The 27,234-nt window shown below is 44.5% G+C and overlaps 1 protein-coding gene across 1 annotated transcript; it reads left to right on the top strand.

Moving 5' to 3' along the window:
- The first annotated feature begins 7,191 nt into the window (after window positions 1-7,191).
- THOC3 (THO complex 3) lies at window positions 7,192-16,288 on the top strand. Its single transcript, XM_004679241.2, has 6 exons — window positions 7,192-7,550; window positions 8,262-8,418; window positions 10,090-10,294; window positions 11,577-11,738; window positions 11,830-11,930; window positions 15,755-16,288. The coding sequence occupies exons 1-6, from the start codon at window positions 7,212-7,214 to the stop codon at window positions 15,916-15,918; spliced, it is 1,128 nt and encodes a 375-aa protein (XP_004679298.2). The 5' UTR covers window positions 7,192-7,211; the 3' UTR covers window positions 15,919-16,288.
- The last annotated feature ends 10,946 nt before the right edge of the window (window positions 16,289-27,234 follow it).

Raw genomic sequence — 27,234 nt, 5'->3', positions numbered from 1 at the left:
TGGGTCCCAGAGCCCAGCGGGTCGGGTCCATGCAGTGTGTGGTTGGGGCAAAGCCAGAGGCGCCCAGGCTTAGGAGTCTGAGGAGCTGCTGACACGCACACATGCCACCTCTGGTGCCTGTCGGGGCTGTGGCCATGCTGAAGGCAGACCAGAGAGGAGAAGGCGAGGCTTGGTGAGCTGCAGGGAAGTAACACAGGAAGGGCAGCTAGGTGCATTCATCCCACCAGGCGCCATCCTGTTCCTGTGCGGTGCTGGGCTGGGTGCTGAGGGTGCATGTGGGAAGACCGGCCAGTGTCGGCCCCAGGAGCCCACAGCCCGGCATGGAGAAGGGGCCAGAGCAGCCTGATAATGGTTTCATAAGAGAGTAAGTCAGATGGAGTCTCCGCCTTGCTGGAAACTAGGCAGTGGCTTCCCAGTGAAGTTTCTTCAGATCTTTCTCAGCATTCAGCTCTTAATTGAAATGGTATTCCCCTTCTCCTCCTTTTTCCAATCGAAAATACATCATTATACTGTGGTAGGTCCAATAATGACCCCCAAAGAAACATACATCCTAATGCCTGAACCTGTGAACATGTGGACTTAGCTGGTGGAAATGACTGGCTACATGAGTAAGTCAGTGATCTGGAAATGGAGCCATTATCCCATATTATCCAATGTACGAACACGGTCCTTATAAGAAGGAGGCAGCAGGTTGAGAGAAGGGAAATTTGGCTTTGGAACCAGAGGTTTAAGAAACAAACTTGTAACATGGGGAACAGACATAGTAAGGAATGTAGGCAGCTGGAACACACCAGGAAACAGATTCTCCCTTGGGTCTTCAGAAGGGAAACCCAACACAGCCTGAAATAATTCCATTCCAGACTTTAGGCCCATGGATTGTAAAAGAACAAATTGGTGTTTAAAGTCACTAAATTTGTGGTAATTTGTTACAGTAGCACCGGGAAACTAATGAGTATACTTGTAACGGTGTGGATTTTCCTGTATTCCCATACTTTAACCATTGATGACTAGAACCTGGGGGATCTGAGGACACTGAGGGGGCTCTTGGTTCTTGTTTCAGCGAGGAAAGAATTCAGCTTTGTGATCAGAGTTATTCAGAAAAGTAAGCGGTTTATTGACAGATTACAAGGACAGGAGGCTGAGCAGAGAAAGGTCCTGAGGGCAAAAAGCATGTGTTTACATGGGTATAGTGGGTAAAGAGTGGGGTTTGGCTCTTGGGTGGCTCAGTGCTGTGTCTCTTGCTGACTGGGTCCGACTGGGTTACTGAGCCACATTGAGTCTTTGGGGTTTCTTGTCTGCTTTTCACAATCCAGTTTTGGTCTGTTGCTTTAGCATTGTGTTGGTATTCTGAACACATCAGTTTTAATTGGGTTGGGGTACCCAGACTCTAACCAATTGTTTCTCAATCAGATTAGTATGTGGGCTTGTGCAGCCTGGGTTTGTGGGGGCGCCCTCCTCATTCAACCAGTTGTTCCTTATTCAGATTGGGATACCTGGGTTTGGGGCACCCTATCTATACCCACTTCCTAACTTCCTCATTTGCCATCACCCCAATTAATTTTAGGACATGTTATCACCTCCCTCAACAAAACAAAACATAACCATTAGTAGTTAGTCCTATTTTCCACATGCTTTAGGTCAGTCTTCTAACCTTTGAGCCTGTCTCCTCATCAGTATACAGGAGGTTACCCACTTCCGAATTTCTTATAAGAACTCAATGAAACAGTTTAAGCCTGCAGCCAGCATAAAGTTAGTTATGTTAACTAATAGCAGTGAGGAGGCTGTAGCAGAAGTGTAAGGGAGAGGAAAAGGGGCAGCTGGACCAGGACAGTTGCTGAGGAGGGGGGTTGGTTTTTCTCAAAAGCTCCAGACCCTGTGGGTCCCTGTCTGTCCACTAGAGGGAAGCAAGGCTTACAGGGAAGGTGGCCAGCTGGAAGGTCGGAGCTGTGAGTGCACTTTCAGCCTTTATTCCTATTCTGAAGCCTAGTTGTGTATTTGTATCAAATTGCCCCATCCTGCTTGCTCTGTGTACTCACGGACAGTTTTAGGAAACACTTCACATTGCAGAGCACTTCTGATTTCTCTTCCATCTGCGCCATGGGATTAGTCATGGCCAAAGCTTCTTGCTTTCTGGCAGCTGTGTTTATTTCTCAAAGTCTTAAGTGACTGGGGAACATAGAGACTGTGCCCTGAAGCTGAGCAGAGCCTGGGACAGACCACCGTTGCTCTTCTGCCAGTTCAAAACATGGGGACTGTTCCAACTTGCATTCTTACTTTGCTCCCAGGGCTTAGAAATTTCACCCAAATCACATGAATTCAAGTGGTAGGTGGGTAGGATGTGGGGGGTGATTGTCCCAAGAAAACTCAAGATGCTGTCACTGGAGGGAGGAATTCATATTTAGGCAAAACCTGCAAGTATCCCTATAACTGCACGTGGGCCCGCCACTGCTCGCTACCAATTAGGAGCCCTGGCTTGGGACTCCGGTTCCCAGCGGTGGAATCCCAGTTGAGCTACGTACAAGTCATGTCACCATCACTGGGCCACTTCACCAGAACCCCAGCTCAGTGTGCTTGTGCACGGAATGGAGTGCTGGCCCAGCACCGCAGCCTCCAAGCTGTGTGAAAGCACCAGCCCTGGTCACTGCAGAATGGGTGTGGCATGAAGTCTCAAGTTCCAGCTGTCACCTGAGCAGTTCCAGGCCCACTGTCCCCAGCCAGCCTAAATCCTCAGGGTGCAGATCCCCAGCCTGCCACTTGCTACCTTTTCCTCCTGTTGCGTGAAGATCATCACTGCTGCCTCCCAGGAGGTCTGATGGGACAAGTGACCAGGTGATACACAGACAGTACCTGGAACAGTGCCTGTAACTCAGGAGAGCTGTGTTCTCGGGACAGCGATGACTGACTGTAGAGCATGCTGGGAGTCTGGTGGGGGCTCTGTGGGCACAGACCGGTGCCCTGTGAATACGCAGCCACCTTCTGGACACAAAGTGTGCATTTGGCCAGCAGCCAAGGGCCCTGCAAGGCTTTGTGTGCCTGGCCCTGCTTTCCTTTCAATTTGGGGTGGGTGCAGCCTCACAGAGGTTCATGTTTCACTCTTAATTACCCCTCAGGCTCTACTGTCAGCCTGTCTTTCATTCCCACCAGGAAGCTTTGAGCCAGACAGTCTGAGCAGGATCTCATCTGGAGTGTGTTAACTTTTCTCCCTGGTTGCTGGCAGAGATGTGGGATCAGTTCTGCATTAGGACATGTTGTAAGTAAACAGACATTTGCTCAGTGTGGCCCCCCTCCCCTCAATAGTCTTTAGATTTGAGCAGCTTCAAATCAGGGAGCATGAGAGTGTTTGGATAAACCTAGGAAATCACTTAATCTACTTTACCCATTTTGTACAAGTGTAAATTGAAAATGTGTGGTTAAGTTGCTCACAAAGTTGCATATGCATATAACTAACTGGAAGATACAGAGAGAGCTAGAAATCCCGTCTTCTGACTCGCTCTCACTTCAAAACTTTTCCCACATTAACCCAAGGCCTAAACCCTTCATTCATTCCTTCACAAAAGATGTATCAAGCCTCTGACCGCCTTATGCTTCTCTTTATTGCCACTGGAGAAATAGATAAGCGAGAATGGACCTGCTTATCTTGAAGGGCTATGAACTCTTCATCTGGTCGTCCATCCATCCAACATGCATTTTGCTATTCATTCATTCACCCGTCTTTCCAAAGTGTTTCCATCTGCCTTTTCTCCTGCCTCTCCCTCCTCTATCTTTTTTCCTTTTGAAGCTTTTCTGTCTTTGTAGCTTTCATTTCACCATTGATTTGTTCACAAATCTATTCCTCTTTGTTTAACCTTCTACCCATCTACAGCTGTTCCTTTTCCATCAACTTATTTATGTTTGATTCATTCACTTCAGCCTTTTTATAGTTCTTCATCCAATTTACTAAAGTTGGTAATTATATTTGGTATAGGAAGTGGATTATCCCTTTTCTTAGGAAATACTCAGAGAAATATTTAGGATTAAGAGACAGTGAATGTATACAACTTGCCCTTAAGTATTTAGGCAAACAGAGGAAATGGAACAAAATGCTAAAACTATGTAAATTTGGGCCATAAGACTAGCAATACTTTTCTAGTCTTCCAACTTTTCTGTAAGTTTAAATTTCCTCCCATTCCCATAGTACACACTTTTAAAAATGGCCCATTCCTCTGACCCCTGAATTTTACCTCTCCTTTGAGACCATTGATTTTAGTTTCATATAAGTAGACATTGCTGGCCCTCCCTGGTGGTGCAATGGGTTGGGACACAGAACTGCAAGTGAGCCACAGCCGCTTCAGTGTGAGTTCAATCCCTGGCTCTGGAGGTGATCTACATGGTACGGCAGACCTCTCCTGTCTCACCTGCTGTCCCCTTCAGCAGTGTACTTTCTCAATCTGCCTGTTCTGCTTCCCACTCTGTCTCTGGTGAAGCCTCTCACCACCCCTGCACCACTAGCCTGTACCCCAGTTCTGTATGAATAAATAAATCTTAAAAAAAAGTAGACATTGTTATTTCAACTTCAAAACAATTAAATCAGGCTGTTTTCATAAAGAGCTGTGGCAGATACTTACCATAAATGAAATTCTAACATTTATGTTTATAGAATATAGAAATGTTAGGACAGTGGATGCTCGTGGGTCCAGGTGTACACACCGTTGAAGAACAACAGCCGCCAGGCCAAACTGAGAGCCAGCAAGTGTGGGTTTGTTGAAGCAAGAGGAAAGAACCCCTGACAGCAGGAGGGGTCCCAGCCCTACCTGTGACTGTGGACCGTCAGACTTCCTGTTGTCCAGTGTGCCACACTGCTGATCAGGCACGAGGTGGTCGGCAAGTTTCATAGTGGTGGTTTTTCTGTCCCCTAATTATCCTGTAACCAGATTTTTACTCTAGATGGTGGCTAGCACAACAACATTTCAGCAAAACACTTCTGTTTTCTTGGGAGCTGTTTTGTCCCTTCTATTCTTACATTGTTTAAAATCACTGTGTCCTGTCTCAGCCTTTCTGATTCCTCAAATCTCAGGTCCTCTAAGAAAGAGCACATGGGAAAATGAAATAAAAAACGTACATAACAGGCCCTCCCTGGTGGCGCAGCGGGTTAAAGCACAGCACTAAGAAGCTAAAGCCACTTCCACATGAGTTCGATCCCCGCCTGCCCCGGAGGTGACCACATGGTGCGGCAGACCTCTCCTGACCCGCCCGCTGCTCCCCTCAGCAGTGTACTTTGTAGATCTACCTGTTCTTCTCCCAGCTCTGTCTCTAGTGAATCCTCTCACTCTCTGCATCTCTGGCCTGTACCTAGTTCTGTCTGAATAAATAAATTAAAAAAAAAAACATAAATAACATACAAAATGAATACGAAAACACAAAGGATTATGTTTATAACATGGAGGTTTCAAATACTAAGAATCTAAGAGTGTAGATTTTGGAGTCAATAATACAAATTCTAACCTTTATTCTGTCATATACAAACCATGTGACCTGCAGCAGGACATTTTAATTTTCTTCTTTAGTTTCCTTAGGGGATATAAATCTCAATGCAGGCAGGAAAAAAAAAGCTAGAATATGAAGGGAATGTCATAAAATGAAAGTTAAGGAGGGAAAACTAAGAATCTCTTACCCCAAAGTTTCAGTGACTCCATTGGTATTCTTTTGGAGTTTAAAAGGCTTTTTGAAGTCTCTAAGAATTTCTAATTGCAGTGGGATAGAGAAGGGAATTGGTAATAGAAAAGGGCTTCATATAGCCCATCTCTGAGGTAATGTGCTATAAAGTGTACTCATTAGTATTAAGGACTTTCTGTCACTCTCCTGATAGAAATGTTAAATTGTTAGAAACTTTGTGTTTTGTAATATTCAAATAAAAACTGTATTTTACAATGAGGTTTGTGTGAGGCTGTTGGCTGTACTGTTCTTAAACTCGCAGACACCAAATGTTCATCAAGGGGACCAACTGAATAATGTGTTACACCGTCATATCATCAAAGACTGCATCCCTGAAGAAGCATGAAATATCCACATCTATTGATTAATGATTGATATATATTTACCACAGAAGGCAAGTTGTAAAAGGGATGCTACCATTTACGGGGGAGGTTTGAGTATACATACACTTATCTTCTTCTACCAATGTGCATATTTATCCTATTTCTTGAAGGTCACAGAAATTTAACAGCATTTTTTGGGAAAGGAGCATTTAGGGTTATAGGCAAGAGGAAAGCTCTTTTCACTCTTTTCCCTTTTGTATTTTGTCATTACCAAGTGTCTGTGTTACCTTAAAAAAAAAAAGACTTAAAAAATAATATAATAGCTTATTTTTACATCATTTTGTGTAATCCCCATGTTGTAATCCCCATGGGCTTTCCATCACCAAATCACCCGCGTGCCTTCAATAGTCCCGTGCACTCCCCTCCCTCCATTTTTGATCCCATTCCCCACTCCATGCCGGTAAAATGTCTCTGGTATATAGCTGTTTATTATTATTATTATTTTCTCGCGTGGTCCGTTATAGTCCTGCTATCAGTGAAACCATCCGGTAATTTTCCTTTTCTTTCTGGCTTATTTCACTAAGTATGACCTAAGAAAACTTGTTTTAAAGAAACTCCCAACCACTTTATCGGCACCAGAATCCTTCCCCAGCTCACAGCCCTTCTCCAGAGCCATGGCTGGGGGAAGCTCACCAGTAGTTTTTTCAGCTATAGCACCTAAGGTTTAAAGCAGGCGTGTGAAGGGTGGGACATAATCCAAGAGGTGACCCGGGGATAGTTACTGCATCTTTTATAATCGCGTGCACTTAAGGTCTTTTAAAAACAAAGACTTGCTTATTGAGAAAAATCTGCAGACCCCTAGTCAACAGCCTCTACTTCCTCCCTAAACCTCTAGTCTCTTACCAGATAAACTTGGCGAGTTTCTCCAGCCACGCATTTTACATTTTACGGATGGGGAACCGAAGTTTAGAAGACTAGCGTTGGTTTTTTCACCTAAATAGGAATACATACATATATCCGCCAAGAAGTAGGGTAAGGGGAAATAAAGCCCGTATGCTCAGATTCATTTACCCCGAAGGAAACGTAAAGCGGAATTATTACTATTTGAACGGGCAAAGGCGCGCGCACGCTGCATGCCGGGATTTGTAGTCCGTCCACTGTGCGGCTGCGCAGAGGAGCGGCTGCTCTGCGGAGCGCATGCGTCCGGCGGCGGCGGCAGGACTGACTGCCTCAGGGGGTCGGTGGCGTGCCGGCGTCCGGGAGCTCAGCATGGCTGTCCCCGCGGCGGCCATGGGGCCCTCTGCACTGGGCCAGAGCGGCCCCGGCTCGTTGGCCCCCTGGTGCTCAGTGACCAGTGGGCCGACGCGCTACGTGCTCGGAATGCAGGAGTTGTTCCGGGGCCACAGCAAGACGCGCGAGTTCCCGGCGCACAGCGCCAAGGTGCATTCAGTGGCCTGGAGCTGCGACGGGCGGCGCCTGGCCTCGGGGTCCTTCGACAAGACCGCCAGCGTCTTCTTGCTGGAGAAGGACCGGTTGGTGAGCTGCCAGGGCCTACTCCAGAGGTGCTGTGGTGAAGTGAGCGGTGGAGGTCAGGAACAGTGAGAAGGGGGTGTGGTGGAGAAAGAGGAATGTGGAGATAACCAGGGACTGCGGCTGTGATGGTAAGGGACGTGGGTGTGTGTGGAGAGGAAGCACTGGTGGAGCCGAGGCAGGTAGGGTGTAGGAGGGGAGCAGTAAGGAGGTGTGAGATGGGGAGTGGAAGTGAGGAGCTGGTGAAATCTGGTGGTTTGGGGGTGAGGTGGGTGTGTGTGGGAGTGGTAGGAAGTTACCACTCCTGGTAGGGAGTGGGTGGTGGGGAGTTACTGGGGACTGCGGTGGTGGTGGGGAGGTGGTGCTGGGCTGCTCTCTGGGATGGTGAGGATGGCCCCTGTGGAAAGGTAGGACTTCCTGTGGGAGTGAGCAGGTGGGCTGGCAAGTAAGGGTGCAAAGCTAGAAATGAGGGAAAGACCAGGGAGGACAAAAGAGTAAGGGCATTGTGGATTCCAGACTCAGAAGAATTTAGTCATCAGGGAGGAAAGGAGGAGGCATATGGGTGAATTTTGGGGTAGAAGCTTGGAAGGACTGGGTTTTTAAAAAGTTATTTGGATCTTCGTTGCTCACAGGGTAATTTAGTTTGAGTAAAGTTAAGGAGTTTCCTGTTGAGGCCTGTATATATGTGTGAAGTGCATGTGGATTTTGTTCTTTCAGGTCAAAGAAAACAATTATCGAGGACATGGAGATAGTGTGGACCAGCTTTGTTGGCATCCAAGTAATCCTGATCTCTTTGTTACTGCATCTGGAGACAAAACCATTCGCATCTGGGATGTGAGGACTACAAAATGCATTGCCACTGTGAACACTAAAGGTGACTATTCAAAGAGGGCATTAGGAAGAATTACAGCCATTCAACAAACATTTTCTGAATACCTTTATTTATTTATTTATGCATACAAGAACTGGGTATAGGCCAAAGGTGTGTGTTTGGTGGGGGTTGGGGGGGAGAAGTGAGAGGATTCACCAGAGACAGTGGGGAGCAGACAAGGCAGATTAACTGAAATTTATTGCTGAGAGGAGCAACAGGCAAGACAGGAGAGGTCTGCTGTGCCCTATATGGGTTGGCTCCTTGGCTGGGATAGATTAGCTTCATAGTGCTGTGCTTTAACTCACTGCGCAACCAGTGAGGGCCAGTTTCCTGAATAACTTCTCTGTGTGTAGCCCTGCACTAGATATGGAACATCCTGAGCTAAATAAGACAGTTCCAAGGACTTCATAGTTTAGTTCAGGGAGAGAGACTTATGCATAAAAAAGCCTGAGCATGGTAAGACATCGCTTATTTTAAAATAGCGAGGACTACAAGGTGGATATCTAGAATGGTATGCTACCATGCTTAAGGAATGTTGAAGTCCTTCTGGGGGAGACAATTAAGGCCTCAATAGAATTTGAACAACAGTAACCACAAGGATTTAGTGGTCAGGGTGCAGCAGGTTGGTGGAAAGGGACAGCTCTTTCCCTAGAAAGGGAGCTGCCTAACAATATGGTGAAATTGGGAAGCTGTTATGGACTGAAATGGAATGGCTTTGGTGATTTGGGAGAAAATGACCTGGAAATTGTGTAGTATATTTATAGACTCTGTTCTTCACCAGGTCTTTTCTCCTAAATCTTGAGGTCACTTAGTATATTGTATTGACTAAGCTGTCTTCAGTTATTAGAAACGCTAATAAGTTTGTTTGCCATTAGGAAAGAAAATAAAGCTTTCAGATAACCATGATACACCCAAAATCTTGAGATGCATCCTGATGTATCTTAAGATACATTTGAGATAATAAAATGGAAACTGTTAGTCTTGATAAAGGTGATAACATTTTAAATTGATGTGTTCAGTGTGGGTTAGAAGATTTTGTTTATGTGACACACTTGTATCTGGAGATGGAGTGATTGATGTGTGCTTTCCCTAAGTATACACATGGGGGGTTTGGGTGGTACATGGATGAGCATTAAAATCTGGTTGTGGATATATTTTGATGTCTACTAGGAAAAAAAAATAACTCAGATGTTATTGCTAAATTAAAAAAAATTTGAGACACTTGAGAAAAATCTAGAATAAAGACAAATATAATTGTCACATGCAACAAAAATTTTGAAAATGGGAAGCACATCTCTGGGGTTTTGGAAATTCTGGTATAACAGCCGATTAGAGGCTGTGGAACCAAGTTGGGGTTTAAATCTTGTCTGTCTTCTTAACTTTGGCACTTTACCTTGGCATTTTGCTTTATCTCCCTATCTTCCATTTCCTCATCTGTAAAATGGGGATAATACAATGTCTGGTAGAGAAACAATCTGAGCAACAAATGGAAAAATTTGTAGATGAATTAGCTGGATTGATAGTTGCTGATCCATAGTGATAGTTCCATACTACTGACTGGGACTTTAAATGAGTGAGTTCTGAAAGTAGTTCTGATCTTTCTAGGATAACAAGATAAACTTCTGGTGAATTATGGGCAAATGATTATCTTGCTGATCATATCTGGGTTCCCAGGGGAGAACATTAATATCTGCTGGAGTCCCGATGGGCAGACCATTGCTGTAGGCAACAAGGATGACGTGGTGACCTTTATTGATGCCAAGACACATCGTTCCAAAGCAGAAGAGCAGTTCAAGTTTGAGGTTAATGAAATTTCCTGGAACAACGACAATAACATGTTCTTCCTCACAAATGGCAATGGCTGCATCAACATTCTCAGGTGAGGGGTCCTCTTTTAGGGACTGTCTCACCGTTGCACTGGTGCTGTGGTGGATATAGATGTGTGTCTGTTCTGAGGAGCTTAAGCGACAGCTGGTAATAAAGAATCCTACCATCTATTCTGTACCTTTGAGCCAGGCGCTTTGTCTTTTACTTCGGTAAACCTCAGGGGGCTGATGCTTCCCGTCACTCTCCTCTCAAAGTTAGCGGCTTATTTTATGTACTTCCCATTGTAAGCATTTCCTGTTCTCTCCTGTAATTGCATATTGCTTGTCTAATTGTCCCCTAGAAGGTAAAATCCAGGCGGGTAGGTACAGTTTACTGTGGACTCCCTGGTGCTTCGTCTTGTTCCTGCTGCACATTGTAAGGATCTCACTACATAATTGTTTTGTAAGGATCTCACTGGATAATTGTTTTCTAAAAGAATGAAATTGTGGAATTGAAATTCAGGCCTGTCTGAATCTGTTTTGGGCAATGCAAGGCAGAGTAAAATAGGTTCTTTAATAGAGACACTGGGAGTTTGTTGCGGCATTGCTAACGAAGAAATTTATATTGACTGGGAGCTGGAGATTGAAAGGAGGTAGAATCTTGAAATATGTGTAGGAAATTAAGAACGAGCAACAGGGGATGGCACGATTGACCAAACAGGTGTGATTTAGCGTGTTTGTAGGTCAGGGTTGCTGGGAGAAGTGGCTGATAAGGTACCCAATGAGAAGGCCTGAAAATGGGATGATATAATTGAAATATAACTTGGGACCAGATTATAAAAGGCCTGGAATTCTGTGCTTAGCAATATGAGTCTGTAAGTAGTATTATTTAAGTTTTCTTAAAAAATCTTTTTACTAGAAAATGAAACATAGAAACCATATAAAACAAATGTGTAATGCCTACTTATCCCAACTTGCATGCATAAAACTTAACAGAAACTTTATTATATTGTGCTTATCATTTGGGCTTTTTAAAAATCAACAATTGTGCTAGATATAAAAATTCTTGATTGATAATTTCTTTGCTTGTGTATCTTAAATGTGTTATTCCATTTTCCTTTGACAGGTCATACTACTGCCAAAAACCTTTTTCTTTAAAGTTCAAATGATGGTTTATCTTCATGTTGGTTAATCTGGGTTCATATTATCATGTGTATGGTATCCCATTTGAATGTGTTGTTTGAAGTCTTTTTATTTCAGGGTAGTTACATTGTTTTCTTTTCCAGTTTTTCCTGTTACTGGCTTAGCACCAAATCATTTTCCCATAATTTGATTGCTACCTGTCTTGTTTCTCAGCTACCCAGAGCTGAAACCTGTGCAGTCCATCAACGCCCATCCCTCCAACTGCATCTGTATCAAGTTTGACCCAATGGGGAAGTACTTTGCCACAGGAAGTGCAGATGCTTTGGTCAGTCTCTGGGATGTAGATGAGTTAGTGTGTGTGCGGTGCTTTTCTAGGTGAGTGACTGGATAAATTACTTCATTTTGGAGAAGCTGTGTCGTGTTTTTAGATTATTATAAAGTCTCCTTTTTCTTCTTGGTATTATAGATTGGATTGGCCTGTGAGGACCCTCAGTTTTAGCCATGATGGGAAAATGCTGGCCTCAGCATCGGAAGATCATTTCATTGACATTGCTGAAGTAGAGACAGGTAACAAAAGCTCTGGCTGTCTTAATGAGAATATCTCTAGCCATCAGGACTCCCTTGTCAAGTGTGTTTTCTCTGCTCCCTGGCCCTCCCCCAGTAGTAGGGCAAATGTATTTGTCTCCTTCAGACAAGTTTGTTATGACTTAGTCGGGTAATGAGGAACCAGAGTTAGGAACGAAAGGAGCAGCTCTGTAGCAAAGTGGCGTAAGAAAATATTTGGCATTTTCTAAAGTACTGATTCTTCCATCATAGTGAAATTTTTAAGATACAGAAAGTAGGAAGAAGGAAAAAAGTATCTTCTGTGGTCCTACCATGTAATATCACCTTTTTTTTTTTTTTTTAAAGTGTTGTATATTTCTGCTTCTTGCCTATGTGTGAGCTTATATTTGAAAATTAATTTAAGGAATTAAGTAAATGATATGCTTTTTGAACAACAAAACAGAATGTGAAAATAGTAAAATGGGAGGAGAGCATTTTACGGAAGAATTTTCTCAGATTTTTTTATTTTTATTTTTATTTTTTTATAGATAATTTTTTTTTTAAAGATTTATTTATTTATTCATACAGAACTGGGGTACAGGCCAGAGATGCGGAGGGTGAGAGGATTCACCAGGGACAGAGTGGGGAGCAGAACAGGCAGATTGTCGAAGTACACTGCTGAGGGGAGCAGCGGGCGGGTCAGGAGAGGTCTGCCTCGCCATGTGGATCTCCTCCGGGGCAGGCAGGAATCGAACTCATGCGGAATTGGCTTAGCTTCTTAGTGCTGTGCTTTAACCCGCTGCGCCACCAGGGAGGGCCCAGATTTTTTTTTTAATGTACTTAATTGTTTTTGGAAATACATGTCACTTTAGGAAAAGAAACCATAGACAACTCAACTAGAGAAAGTAAATAACTTGAAATTCTGCAACTTAAAGAATGCTCCTGTTGGTACTGCTCACTGTAGTGAGCGTTGTGCAGTCAGCCTGAGAGGTGACTCCCTTGTGTGATCCTAAGTTCATGTGGTGCACAGCTGCTCTCCTGCTGCCCAGGTCCACCTGCCCCTACTGGAGGATCATATGGCTTTTTCAAAGTGATGACTACTGAGCAGTACTGCTGCTTTTAATGGGGCTTAGAATTCCACCTTGAATAAACCAGTGTGTACTCAACTATGCCAATGTGTACTTAAACTGCCCAACTATGAGGGGGCCCTGGCACCATTATAAAAATGCTGTGACTAGTACCCCTTACCTCATTTTACTTATGTGGTTCACCTTTTGAGTAAATCATTGAAGTGGGAATGCTCAGTCCAAAGTGTTCATATTTTGTGAAGGATCGAACCACATTACAGAGAGGTTGTTGTCGTGTTTGCTCTTTATCAGCAGTGAATGCATGCATGGGTGTGTTTTTTCCTGTATCATCTTTGTGCAGGCTTCTCTTAATTTTATCTATTTTAATTAATGCAAATAGTTTGCTTTACACATATCAAATGTGGCTGTATTACTTTTTTCTAAGTAGTTCAGACAAATGTTGGCTTTATTTTTCTTCTCTATAACTAGGTTAAAGATTAAAAGCAAACAGTGTTGTTTCATGCCTAAATGGGAAGCATCTAAATTTTCATTAGGTCAGATCAAGTAAGTTGTGTGCCCTCTTGTTATGTGCCAAAAGAAAGACATAGCTGTATGTGCTCTGAAGTGGAGCTTTGCAAGGCATGTCAGTGAATGCAGATCAGCTAGCTAGTCAGCACGTGTGATGTGGCTCAAGAGGGCAGAAAACATGTGGAAGGCTGTCGGACTTACAAGATTGGGAGAAGATTGAGGTAGAAGGAAAGGGTAGTTATTTATTACTGAAATCAACTGAACAAAATTTAAAAACTAGGTATATTCAAGGATTTGGTAACCCATGTTGCCAGTGGCTTCTTATTGGACAGCACAGATGGAGAACATTTCCCTCATAGAAATCTTGATTTTACAGTGCTGCCCTCTATTCTTATATTATTTGAATTTTATGCAGTAAACATGCTTTTATACTAATAGACCAATGCCTAAAAAGTTCCATCATATAGTTTGTAAAATATAAGTAATACATGCTCATTGTAGACTATTTAGAAAATGCTGAGAAATTTGATGAATACTTACACACCGTTCCATATGCTGTAACATGTTTCATTCCAGTCTTTTTCTTTCTTTCTCTATTTTTTTTATGTTGTTGGTATCATGTATTAGATATAATTTTAATTACTTTATTATATATATATATATATATATATATATATATTTACATTTTCTTCACTTTGTACATTTTTTCATCTCAGTTGTATTCTCCGTGGACTTCCCACCACCACTTCACCCATGTGCCATCACCATAGTCCCATGTGGTCTTCCTACACTCCTTTTGATCTTGTCCTCCTCTCCTCCCCCCATAGAATGTCTCTGGTTTATAGTTGTTAGTTAGTATTTATTTATTTTTTTAAATTTCCCCTGATCCCTTACATTCCTGCTATGAGTGAAACCATTTGGTACTTTTCATTTTCTTTCTGGCTTATTTCACTAAGCATGGTCTTTTCCAGTTCCATTCATGTTGTCACAAATGGCATGGGTTTATCTTTTTTGATTGCTGAGTAATACTCCATTGTGTATATGTACCACATCTTTTTGATCCAGTCATCTATTTTTTGGCATTTTGGTTGATTCCACATCTTCCCTATAGTAAATAGAGCAGCAATAAACATAGGGTGTAGGTGTACTTTAGATACAACTTTTAATGACTAAATGTAAAACAATGTGATACTTAATTTTAGTTCTTGATAGCTCATAGAGCAGAATCTCATCTTAACACAGCCCACATGTTTTCACCTTTTTAGGCATTGGTCTATTAGAATTTGGATGGTCTGGATTAGTACTGTTAGTCTCCAGGTGGAACTTCATTAATTACAGAAGATTCACCTTCCTATTAAACTATCAAGTGTTAAAATTCATGATGCTACATGGGCCATTATAGAGGGCCTTTTAATGTCATCTCTGATTTTCTTGTATAAATGTGCTTGTTGATCTAATTCCATAAGAGATGACCAGGAGTTAAAGGCCTAAAGAAAACTGAGAAAGACATTCTTTATGTCTGTGAACTCAGAAATGAGCTCAGACATAGAGCTGTAGACTGCTAGATGCTAGTACCTTGAAGAGTAGTTAATTGTTCCTGAAATAGACTTTGTTTATACAAAACACTCTTTACCCTTTGACATGTATATAAATACATATCTATTAAAGCAGCTTTATTGAAATGTAATTCACATATGTTGACCAGTTTGGAGCATAAAGTTCAGTGTATCCTGCATTTTTAAATTGGTTGCCAACTAAATAATGCATGAATATTAAATCTAAGGTTGAAAAAAGTAGTTAAGCAGGACAAAAGGAATAACAGCTTTGAAAAAAATGATGTTGAATTTCAACAGTAGGAATTTTTTGAAAAAAGGAACGAATTTGCTAGACACTCATAAGATCTGTGGTTTTGGACTCCATGTGTTGAATGCTGCTTCCTTGAAGTGTCACTTGCCTGTTAACAGCAACTTCTCTTCATAAAGTGAAGTTTAAAATCAGTACTTGCCTTGCTGGGTTATTTACAATATTGCTGTCACTTTTTCCAGGGATTGTTGAAAAGGGGTTCAGGGCAAAGGCTCCTAACCTGAGTTCTGACTCTGCCATATACTGGCATCTGACTTTTCTGTGCCTCAGTGTTCTCTGTAAGCTACTGTACCTACCCCACGGCCTCTTGAGGGTGTTAGCTGACTTAGTGAAGGTAGTGAATGTGTTCTACTAACATACTGATTGGTTTCTCTGTATTGGTTTTTGTAGGAGACAAGCTATGGGAGGTGCAGTGTGAATCCCCGACCTTCACTGTGGCTTGGCATCCCAAGAGGCCTCTGCTGGCATTTGCCTGTGATGACAAAGATGGCAAATATGACAGCAGCCGGGAAGCAGGGACTGTGAAGCTGTTTGGGCTTCCTAATGATTCCTGATAGGGGGCCTGGCGTGGGGAGAGGTGGCCCTAGCAGAGGTCTTCTGTATCACTGGCTTGTCTGTTCTCTTGGAATTGGTGGGCACATGAAGTATTTGTAATTGGTGTAAGTTATAAAAATCTTGTCAGACTGCCTGTTCCAGTTCCTGTGCTCTGTGCTACATTAGCTGTTTTCATTCTTCCCCCCACGTGAGGGCTCTGCTGTGTGCTGATGAGAGCCGTCCATCTTGTTCTTGGGGTTTCCGCTGGTGGACTTTGTTGGGCTTACTTAATTGGTTTGGAGGGTGGGTGATGAAGGGTGAAATGGGGGTGGAGCTTTTTATAACTGAAAAATATAACTGAGAATCGAATATTTAATAAAATCGACTTTTTAAGTATAGGACTTCTAAAATGATGGTGTTATTATTTTTAAAAAAATTTTATAATAGTTTATTTTTACATATTTTCGTGCATTTTTCCATCTCAGTTGCAATCCCCTTGGGGCATTATTATTTTTAACTATGCAGGGTGATATTATAGTTTTGCATTTAAAAAAATAACTAGAATTTAAAGGTTCTAATTCTGCCATCTTAATGTTCTAAGCAAGAACTGTACATCAGTACTTGAAGTGCATGGGCAGTAGCACCCGTGAAGTGATCTTTTGTTATGTGTGTGTCTGTGTGCCTGGCCTCTTGTGTCAAGGATTTGTAGGTAGGATGTTTGTGATAAGTGCCAAAAAAGAGTAAGCTACAAATAAATACAAAATCTTGATAAGGCATAGGATAGTAATTAAGACCTAGGACATTAAAGTAGAAATATGCTAAGCATAGGGACTTAATTGAAACTAAAATGAAAAGCACATGCTCAGGTAAAGTAAAGCTTTATCAGCTCTTACATGCAAAAGAAATGACTCACGTAGGGGCTTGTTACCTGGGAGCAAGATTTTCATTGTATTTAATGTATTTTGACATTAAAAAAGTAGAAATGTACGACTGTAAGTGATGTTAGCAGACATATTTGGAAAAAACAATATAAGCAAAAATAATCCAACAGATACCACTATTAATATTTTGGTGTGTATCTCCCTAAGAGTTTTCCTGTGCTTGTATTTATACATAAAAACTTGCTCATGTAAAAACCTCTAGGGGTAGAGAAATCAAATAGGATAGTTAAATCATAGAAAGTGCTTAGCACCATTTTGGGCAGTATTATAAACACTTAGTGAGTCTCGGTAGACATTGTTATTTATCGGACTTTCACTCCCTATCTGGTACAGTAAAGAACACTGCTAGGTTGTGTGCCAGGGAGTAAGTTACTACCGAAGGGAGCTTTAACTCATTATTACTAACTGGCAGTGTTTAGTTTAAACAGATCTGACATTACTCACGCTCAGGTTTGCTTTGTTGGCCTATTTGCCATCTGTAAGGTAGCTGTTATGTTTGCATTCACCACTGGCTCTGAGCAGTGAGTGGACTGGAGGCCCAGGTCCTGCAGGGCCGAGTGAGCCTAATCTTTAGGCAAAGTAGTGTTCACTCCAGTGTGGAGACAGCCCGCTTCCCACTTGCAGAAGAGTCTTCATTTGCAGATTATCTGTCACACTTCATTATGGCAGAAGTTCAGTGTCAAGTCAACTGGGAGTAAACTTCAGCATGGGGTTTCTTGTCTTCGCAATCTCTGGTCATGACTGTGATGCCGTGTTTATTTATAGCCCCCAGCATTGGAACCACATGCCAGGAGTTGATCTGGATCCTTCATCTACTCTTGATTGATTCCCCTTCCAGGCTGTGGATATTTTTTCTCCAGGCTCTTGTGAATTATCAACACGTGCCAGCTGTCACTTAAACAAGAGATTTGTTGCGTTTGTGAGTGAAGCCATCTCTGTGAGCAAGAGCTCTGGGTTGTGGCCGCTCTTACTGCCTGTCAAGGTTTCACATCTCTGTGTCTTGGCCACAGAGTCCCAGAAGCGCTCACAAGGCTGAGCCTTCCTGGAGAAATGACATAATTTGTCATTTGAGTGAGATTTTTATTTGAAGACTAGAAAGGAATCATTCAGAATCCCACCTGTCTGTTTACTAGTCAGTCAGACATGTCATACAACTAACTACTGTAAACACTGGTAGACACCAGAAGTGTGTGTGAGGCCCGCTCTGAGCTGGTCTTCAGTCTGCAGGGAAGGTCTGGGATTTACTGTGCCAAAGATAATGTTGCTGGGCTGACTGAATGGCAAAGTAGGCCAGGAACAGGGAGTTGAGGTTACCATATCTCTTTTGCCGAGATCCTGGCGTTTCTGGCCGGTCCAGAGCATGAAATGTTAATTTTGTGTAAGGTGTCTGTGTGTGCCTGGACGTAGTTCCCCCACCATGGGGTAGGGTGGAGCAGCAGGAGTTCCAGGTGGGTGGACTGGGACTTGAGGTGGACAGAGGCAGCTAGGCTAGGTCAGAGGGTCCATGTGCTCCAGGACAGGAGACTAAGTGTGGAGTACCAGACGGGAATCAGGAGGAGGTCTGGAGATGTGTGTATGTTTGTGTGTGTGTGTGCGTGTACGTGTGCATGCACGGAGGTCTGGAGCAGTGTGATGTGTGTGTGCGTGGACCTCTGGAGCAGTGTGTGTGTGTGTGTGGGTGTGTCTGAGGAGGTCTGGAGCAGCAGTGTGTGTGTGTGAGAGGAGGTCAGGAGCAGTGTGTGTGTGTATGTGGAGGTCTGGAGCAGTGTGACGTGTGTGTGCTTGGAGCTCTGGAGCAGTGTGTGTGTGTGTGAGGAGGTCTGGAGCAGCAGTGTGTATGTGTGTGAGAGGAGATCAGGAGCAGTGTGTGTGTGTGTGTAGGTCTGGAGCAGTGTGTGACGTGTGTGTGCGTGGAGTTCTGGAGCAGTGTGTGTGTGTGTGTGTGTTTGTGAGGAGGTCTGGAGCAGCATTGTGTGTGTGAGAGGAAGTCAGGAGCAGTGTGTGTGTGTGTGTATGTGTGTGGAGGCCTGGAGCAGTGTGTGTGTGTGTCAGCAGATTGGGATATGGTGTGTGAGTGGAATCAGAATGACCAGGATGAAGGTAGTCTGCAAGTCCTTTCCTGTTTGAAAGGTAGATTCCATTCCCTAAGGATTTAGTCCTGAAGGAGTCCTGTATCTCAGAGGGGGAGACAGTGGGTGTGAATATGAGTGCCTTACACACAAGAAATTCCTGTATGTTGTTCCACCTTGAGTGTAGGGGAAATCGCAGATTTCATACTTGAGCACAGCTGGCTCCAGTGTGATTGACCTGACCTCACTTGTCTCATCCATAAAGTGGGGATGATGAATCCTTTCCTCCGGTTGTTAGGGGAATCCTGAGAGCATGGCGCCCCCACAGGAGACAGGCTTCACACCTCCTTCCCGTGGGGCAGGGCAGCTTAAGGATCACACAGGCCAGGCCACAGGGAGGCGGCATCAGGCCATAGACTTGATTGGCTGTGAAGCCCAAGGCTGAGCCAGCTGGGCTCATCATTCCAGGAGTGAGTGCTGGGAAGGGAGGAGGTTTATCGCCCACTGGGCATGGTGGGAGGCTGGGAGGGGCTGTCCCATCTGCCTGCCTGGGCCCCTGCTGGATACATGGATACATGTGCGCATGTGAACAAGGGGCGTCTGTCAGAACTGTGGCCTGCAGAGGGGAGTGGGGAGGAGGGGGAAGCTCTTGTTAGCTGAGGCTGGAGGTGGGCTGAGGAGGTGCTGGGGCAGAGGGAAGGTGAGGAGGGTGCCAGGTGGCATGAAAAGATGATCAGATGGGGAGTGAGATGGCGCTCAGAGGAAGGCTGGACCAGTGCCTTTGTGCTGGCTTCTGTTGGGGCTTGGTGATGAGAGAGGCCACTTGGGCTCAAGTCCTTGTCTGCTTTAACTAGAAGACTTTTGCTTCCAGGAGGGTAGTTTGCTCGTGTTGATAATATCGATACTGGTGGTGCAGCTTTTAAGGCATTTCAGATGTTTGGCACATTATGGATATTAAATAAAAAGCTATTCTATATAGGTGTCACACCATAGCTATGTGTAACCTAAATCTTATGAAGCTTTCATGTACCTGAGTTTATCATATTTTCTTTTCTTTCTTTCTTTTTTTTTTTGCAAAGGGAGGTATTTCAAACAATTTAATGCAATTTTTTAAGGGGAGAATATGAATTATCACCTTACTTATTTGTTTATGTCCAAAAAGGGCAGAATTATTGTAAAAAAGGGAAGGAAAGTAAAGAAACCTGTGGGCAGAAAGTTGCCGTCAAAAGGGGCAGATTTAAGAGACGTCCCCATGGTCAGGCAGGCATGAGAGTTGCCTCACTTGTTTTTTATTGTAATATTGATTCATAGAGCTAAGGTTAATATTTAGGGATTCAAAATTTAGAATTATTTAATCAGTGACTGCATATTTTCTGGCATTTTACATATTTGTAACTGTTGGTGTGGAACATGATGAATTTCAGGGTGTCCAGCACCTCAGCCTTTTCCCCCTTAGGAGAAACAGGCAGAGCAACATCACGCCATCAGGCCAGCAACATCACACATATTGGCACATCACCGCACCCCTCCTGATAGTTAATTAGCCTTGGGTTGGCCAAGAACACTTGCTGAAGTCCCCTGTTGCCTTTAACCCTCCTGGTGAGGGGACTGGAATACAAGTGAGGCAGTGGCATAGATGGAGCCACATCTGTCCCTAAAGAGCTCAGGGTGTCCCCCAGGGCCCTGGGGACTCGGGTGGGTGGGGGCCTATTTCCCTGGTCATCAGCTGTGCCCGGGGGGTGGGGGGGATAGAAGTCGACTTGGGGAAAAGCTTCTTCCCTGAAGTAAGGTATCACCATGTTGTGCAGGCTGAAGGGACCAGGCCTGTGATTACTGAGCAGTCACGACGGCCTGTATCTCCTCCCACAGGGAGGCTGAGGTGCTTGTTGAACACGTGGCAGAGTGGACGCCTCCTGTCCTCTTTGTACACAGGAGTCTTAGATCCACTTGTACCACCTGTACTGACCAAGCATGGATTCTCCTCTGGGGGTGGGCACTGTTGGGAAATGCCAGACCAGCAGCCTCGCGGGCCCATTTCACAGTGAGAGGGGAGGTTCTGGGGGGAGGGTCACAGGGTCCGTGGGTGGTTGGAAGCCACTTTCTTCCACAGTGTCACGCCCTGCGCGTGGGTCCCAGAGCCCAGCGGGTCGGGTCCATGCAGTGTGTGGTTGGGGCACAGCCAGAGGCGCCCAGGCTTAGGAGTCTGAGGAGCTGCTGACACGCACACATGCCGCCTCTGGTGCCTGTCGGGGCTGTGGCCATGCTGAAGGCAGACCAGAGAGGAGAAGGCGAGGCTTGGTGAGCTGCAGGGAAGTAACACAGGAAGGGCAGCTAGGTGCATTCATCCCACCAGGCGCCATCCTGTTCCTGTGCGGTGCTGGGCTGGGTGCTGAGGGTGCATGTGGGAAGACTGGCCAGTGTCGGCCCCAGGAGCCCACAGCCCGGCATGGAGAAGGGGCCAGAGCAGCCTGATAATGGTTTCATAAGAGAGTAAGTCAGATGGAGTCTCTCCCAATGGGTTCTTCCCAGGTGTGTTCTCTTCAGCGGTCGGTCTTAATTTACCTCTCCTTTTATCTTGCTTATCCCCTTGCTTGATCTCATTTGCTGTACATTCATTCAGCTGACTTCTGATCATTATAAGTTACTCATTTATTTGCTGTGTGATCATCTTAACTAATTTTTTAGACCCTTTTCTGACATGTTCTTTACTATATTTCTCACCTGGTGCCCAGCACTAGCTACCAGGTACTCAAGAAAATTTGTAAAATAAATGAAATCATGGGAAGTAGTTAGCAGTTTGGCTAGAATGCCAACCAGCTGGTTACTACTGCTTTGGAGGAAGAGGGTTGATAGCTGAGAGAGTGGAGAGGGACAGAAGCATGGTAGTGGCGAGTTTGCAAATTTTTGCCTCAGTGACCCAGAGAGGTAGGCTTGTCACCCGCAATCCACGAAACAGGCTTAGGTTCTGTTTCTTCCTCAAATGTTTCTAAACCTCTGTAGAGAAGCAGGATCTAGACATCTGTGTGAGGTGCCAAAGCCTTGGTCCTTACAAATAGCTCAATTTTTCTCAGCACTGCTCTAGACACTGGGACCACCCACCTGTTCAGACACCACCCAGGCCAGACTTCCTGGGAGATTCTAACGTTCATGGAGGTTAAGAATCACCCATAGAGCTTGATAAAGCTCTCGTTGCTAGTTCCTACGCCGCTGTTTTCACTTCCTTACAGTGAGTTGGGGAGGGGTGGAGAATTTTAAGTTTTAACAGATTTCTAGTGGATGCCCCTGAAATGGTTAAGTACAGGTGCTACTGAATTATTTATTATTATAAGTTACTCATTTATTTGCTGTGTGATCATCTTAACTAATTTTTTAGACCCTTTTCTGACAAAATAAACATTATTTATTTTTTAAAAGCTTTATTTATTCATGCATACAGAACTGGGTTCCTAGTACAGGCCAGGCGTGCAGGGGTGGGGAGAAGATTCACCAGAGACAGAGTGAGGAGCAGAACAGGCAGATTGAAAGTACACTGCTGAGGGGAACAGCAGGCGAGACGGGAGAGGTCTGCTGCTCCATGTGGGTCAGCTCCGGGGCTGGGGATTGAAGTCACACTGAAGCAGCTGTGGCTAGCTTGCAGTACTGCGTCCCGCTACACTAATATTTAAATATGTAGATATCTAGATGGCCTTGGTCAAGTCTGCTAACCCTCAGGAGCCTTCGTTTCCTCCTCTGTATGTGGGAAACTAACCACCTTCAAAGATGTGAGAGGTATATGAAATAGTATGTAATTCTGCAATCAGCATTCAGTAACTTGTTTTACTATGTTTATTAATAACAGTGAGGAGGCTGTTGCAGAAGTGCAAGAGAGAGATTAAGGGGAGGCTGAATCAGGCTAGGGGCCCAAGGGTGAGGAGGAGGGGAGCTGGTTTCTCTCAGTCTCCAGCCCCTGTGATACTCCTTCACTGAGTAAGTTTTAACCTAACCCTTCCAATCCTTGCAACTCGGTTACAACCTGCCTGTAGGACCCTATGTGGCCACTGGAGGGCGGTGGAGTCAAAGCCTTACAGAAAAGGCCTCAAGCTGGGGCTGTGTGTGCGCATTCAGCCTTTATTCTAGTTCTGAAGCCTAATTGTGTATTTGCATTGGGCTGTCCCTTCCCTCCCTCCTTGCTCTGTGGACTTGCTGACGTTTTTGAAAAACACTTTGCATCGCAGGGCATCTCTGAGTTCCTGCTTGTCTGTGGCCCAGGATTAGGCATGGCTGAAGCATCCTGCTTTCTGGCAGCTGTGTTTATTTCTCAAGGGCACAGGCAGAGCAGAACAGGAGGGACTGCAAGTCAGCAGAGCCTAGGATGAACCACAGTTGCTCTTCTGTGAGTTCAAAACTTGGGGTCTGTTCCATGTTACCTTCCTCCCCCGCTCCCCAGCCCTCATCTGGTCTGTGTCTTTTGGTCCTGTAGGTAGAGATATAAAGGAAATTCTAAATCTTTCATCTATTTTGAAAACTGATTGGAAGCAGGGCTTTCTAGGGACACATGAATCATCTCAGAGAACTGTGGGTGCTCTTTCAAGGTCATGCAAGGTGTAGAGGGAAGGAAACAAAGTGGAAACATTCTTATAATACTTGACCATGTATGTAGTGCCAGGCTCGGTATGCCGACAAGTTGCTTTATTCCATAAACATAATGAAAGGTACCAGTGATTGTGTGGTGAGGGCCAGGCATCGACCTAAGTGGTGTCCACATATTAGCTCTTTTTTTTTTAAAATAAAGATCTATTTATTTATGTATACAGAACTGGGGTACAAGCCAGAGGTGCAGGGGCGGTGAGAGGATTCACCAGAGACAGAAAGGGGAGCAGAACGGGTGGGTCAGGATTGGTCTGTTGTGCCATGTGGATGACCTCCAGGGCCAGGATCGAACTACATACTGAAGCAGCCGTGGCTCACTTGTAGTGCTGCGTCCTAACCCATTGCACCACCAGGAAGGGCCATGTTAGCAGGGCCATGTTAGCTCTTTTTTTTTTTTTTAAAGATTTATTTATTTGTGCATACAGAACTGGGGTACAGGCCAGAGGCTCAGGGGCGGTGAGAGGCTTCACCAGAGACAGAGTGGGGAACAGAACAGGCAGATCGACGAAGTACACTGCTGAGGGGAGCAGTGGGCGGGTCAGGAGAGGTCTGCCGCGCCATGTGGTCACCTCCGGGGCAGGCGGGAATTGAACTCATGCGGAAGCGGCTTTAGATTCTCAGTGCTGTGCTTTAACCCGCTGCGCCACCAGGGAGGGCCCATGTTAGCTCTTTTAACCCTTGGAGACATTATGGAGAGACAGGACTGAAAGATGGTGCTGTTAGAAATTCAAACTAGTGTTTCTTTCAGGAATATTGAATATGCTCAATTCCATTTTTAGCCCAGCTCTTTCTAGAAGTGGGGTATATGACATTAGGAAGGAGAAAGCCAGACTTATGATAAGATAGTCTGTTAAGCATTCACAATCCATAGTGTCCTGATGATTTTGACTTTTACTTTATTATAGTTGCTTTTTTTCCATTTCCTTTTTTTGTTTTCTCTACATTCCTCCTATAAGTGAGACCATTCAAAATTTTTCTTTTTCTTTCTTTCTGGCTTATTTCTCTGAGTGTAATCCCTTCCAGCTCCATCCATGTTGCTGCTGTGAAGGGCATGAGTTTATACTGTAGATCAGAGACATTCTATAGGGGAGGAGGAGGGAGGAGGTCCAGGACAGGGGTGGGAAGAGCACAAGGGACTGTGGTGATGGTACTCGGGGGAATTGGTGGTGGGAATTTCACAGGAAAACCAGACATTGTACAAAAATGAAGGATGATATAATGAATATATTAAAAATAAATAGACTATAATAAATGCAATTTATTAACTTTTGATTAAAAAAAAAAAGAACTCATGATTCCAGAGCACAGTGGACCAATTGAGAACATGGGTTTGGAACCAGACTGTCTGGGTTCAAATCCTGAGTCTGGCCACCTACCTTCTCAGTGACCTTGGGCAAATTCTTTGATAGTTGAGCCATCTTTCCCTCATTTATGAAATGGGGGATAACAATCGTAGCAAGGACTTCATGGGTTTACTCTGAAGGTTAATCTACACATCTGTAAGCGCCTAAATCTGTGCCTGGCACAAAGCAATAGATCAGTAAATGTTAACTCTTGTTATCATTGTTTCTTTTAACTGTCATGTTGCCTTCACTTGTGTATTCACAGTGCCTGACTCATATTAGGGTTTGGCAAATGGTTATGAAAGAAAATGAGCCCCTAAATTAAGAAAATATTTCCTGAGCTCTGGAGGGGGCCAGGTGGGAGTTTGATGCAGAAACAGCTCCATTTCAGATGCTGTCCTCAACTCCTCAGCAAGTCTGTTGATGTGGATAACAGGATTATATATATTGTAAGGCTGTGGGTCAGCTGCAGAGAAGACAACCCTCGAATTAGGTCTGAAAGGTGGGTGAAGGAATAGGAGGGAGACAAAGCGTGAGCTGGGTCAGAGAATTCAGGTTTTATAGGCCTAATACGTCTCCAAATTCCCAAAGGGTCACTGAGTCAAGTTTGCTTTTTATTCATTCAACAAATACTCATCAAGCATACTTAGAGCTACCTCGTGGTAGCTTTGCCCAGTCTCTGCCCTCCAGTTACCTAGGTCTAATGAGGTGGCAGCCAAGGAAGAAAGCTATGAACTTTCAGTCTGAAGAAGGGACCGTATTGACTTGGAACCTCTTGGGTACAGGGTAAACATATTCAATTACTGCTTTATATAGAAATAAAGACTCATATACCTGATAGAGTCAGGTATGGCTGGATCCAGTGCCTCACATGACCTCCTTAGGAAATAGTCTTTCGTCATCTTCTGTCCCTACTTTGTGCTGTTGGCTTCACTTCCCTGTGCTGTGTCACAGTTGGTCTACAGCAGCTCCCAGATTCCCTCTCATCAGCTCAGAAGTCCCAGTGACAGGTGCTCTTTGTCACATGTTTCTTCTTTGGTTGTGGAATTGAGTCACTGGACATCTTTGGTCATATGTGTTCATAGTGGCCAGCAGGATCATTTGCCCACTTTGCATAGGACACGGAGAGTACAGTTTTGCCCAAATCACATGGATTCAAATGGTGGGTGGGTAAGATGTGGTGGGTGATTGCCCTGAGAAAACTCACTGGAGGGAGGAATTCATGTTTAGGCAAAACCTGCAGGTATCCCTACAACTGCACGTGGGCCCGCCACTGCTCGCTACCAGTTAGGAGCCCTGGCTTGGGACTCTGGTTCCCAGGGGTGGAATCCCAGTTGAGTCATGTACAATCATGTCACCATCACTGGGCCACTTCACCAGAACCCCAGCTCAGTGTGCTTGTGCATGGAACGGAGTGCTGGCCCAGCACCGCAGCCTCCAAGCTGTGTGAAAGCACCAGCCCTGGTCACTGCAGAATGGGTGTGGCATGAAGTCTCAAGTCCCAGCTGTCACCTGAGCAGTTTTGGCCTGCTGTCCCCAACCAGCCTAAGTCCTCAGGGTGCAGATCCCCAGCCTGCCACTTGCTACCTTTTCCTCCTGAGTGCGTGAAGGTTCCTCCTGTTTCCATCACTGCTGCCTCTCAGGAGGTCTGATGGGACAAGTGACCAGGTGATACACAGACAGTACCTGGAACAGTGCCTGTAACTCAGGAGAGCTGTGTTCTCGGGACAGCAATGACTGACTGTAGAGCATGCTGGGAGTCTGGTGGGGCTGTGGGGGCACAGACCGGTGCCCTGTGAACAAGCAGCCACCTTCTAGACAAAGTGTGCATTTGGCCAGCAGCCAAGGGCCCTGCAAGGCTTTGTGTGCCTGGCCCTGCTATCCTTTCAATTTGGGGTTCATGTTTCACTCTTAATTACCCCTCAGGCTCTGCTGTCAGCCTGTCTTTCATCCCCACCAGGAAGCTTTGAGCCAGACAGTCTGAGCAGGATCTCATCTGGAGTGTGTTAACTTTTCTCCCTGGTTGCTGGCAGAGATGTGGGATCAGTTCTGCATTAGGACACGTTGTAAGTAAACAGACATTTGCTCAATGTGTCCCCTCCTCCCCTCCCCTCTCCAGTCCTATCTTAGACTTGAGCAGCTTCAAATCAGGGAACATGAGAGTGTTTAGAAAAACTTTGGAAATCCACTTTAGCCATTTTGTACAAGTGTAAGTTGAAAATGTATGGTTAAATTGCTCATAAAGTTGCATATACATATAACTAACTGGAGGATACAGAGAGATCTAGAAATTGGAATCTTAGTCCAAACCTATTACTATAGTAACATGGTGCTTTAACCATTCATTCAGCAAC

Source organism: Condylura cristata, unplaced genomic scaffold (assembly GCF_000260355.1).
Source record: "Condylura cristata isolate star-nosed mole 26May11 unplaced genomic scaffold, ConCri1.0 scaffold00008, whole genome shotgun sequence".
Taxonomy (NCBI): domain Eukaryota; kingdom Metazoa; phylum Chordata; class Mammalia; order Eulipotyphla; family Talpidae; genus Condylura; species Condylura cristata.
The sequence above is the reverse complement of the archived record's forward strand: the minus strand, read 5'-3'. Positions and strand labels throughout refer to the sequence as shown.

Coding starts and splice junctions, on each gene's coding strand:
- THOC3 (XM_004679241.2), top strand. CDS start 7,212: ATGCGTCCGGCGGCGGCGGCAGGACTGACTGCCTCAGGGGGTCGGTGG. Junction 10,295..11,576: donor GGCTGCATCAACATTCTCAG/GTGAGGGGTCCT, acceptor CTTGTTTCTCAG/CTACCCAGAGCTGAAACCTG. Junction 11,931..15,754: donor CATTGCTGAAGTAGAGACAG/GTAACAAAAGCT, acceptor TGGTTTTTGTAG/GAGACAAGCTATGGGAGGTG.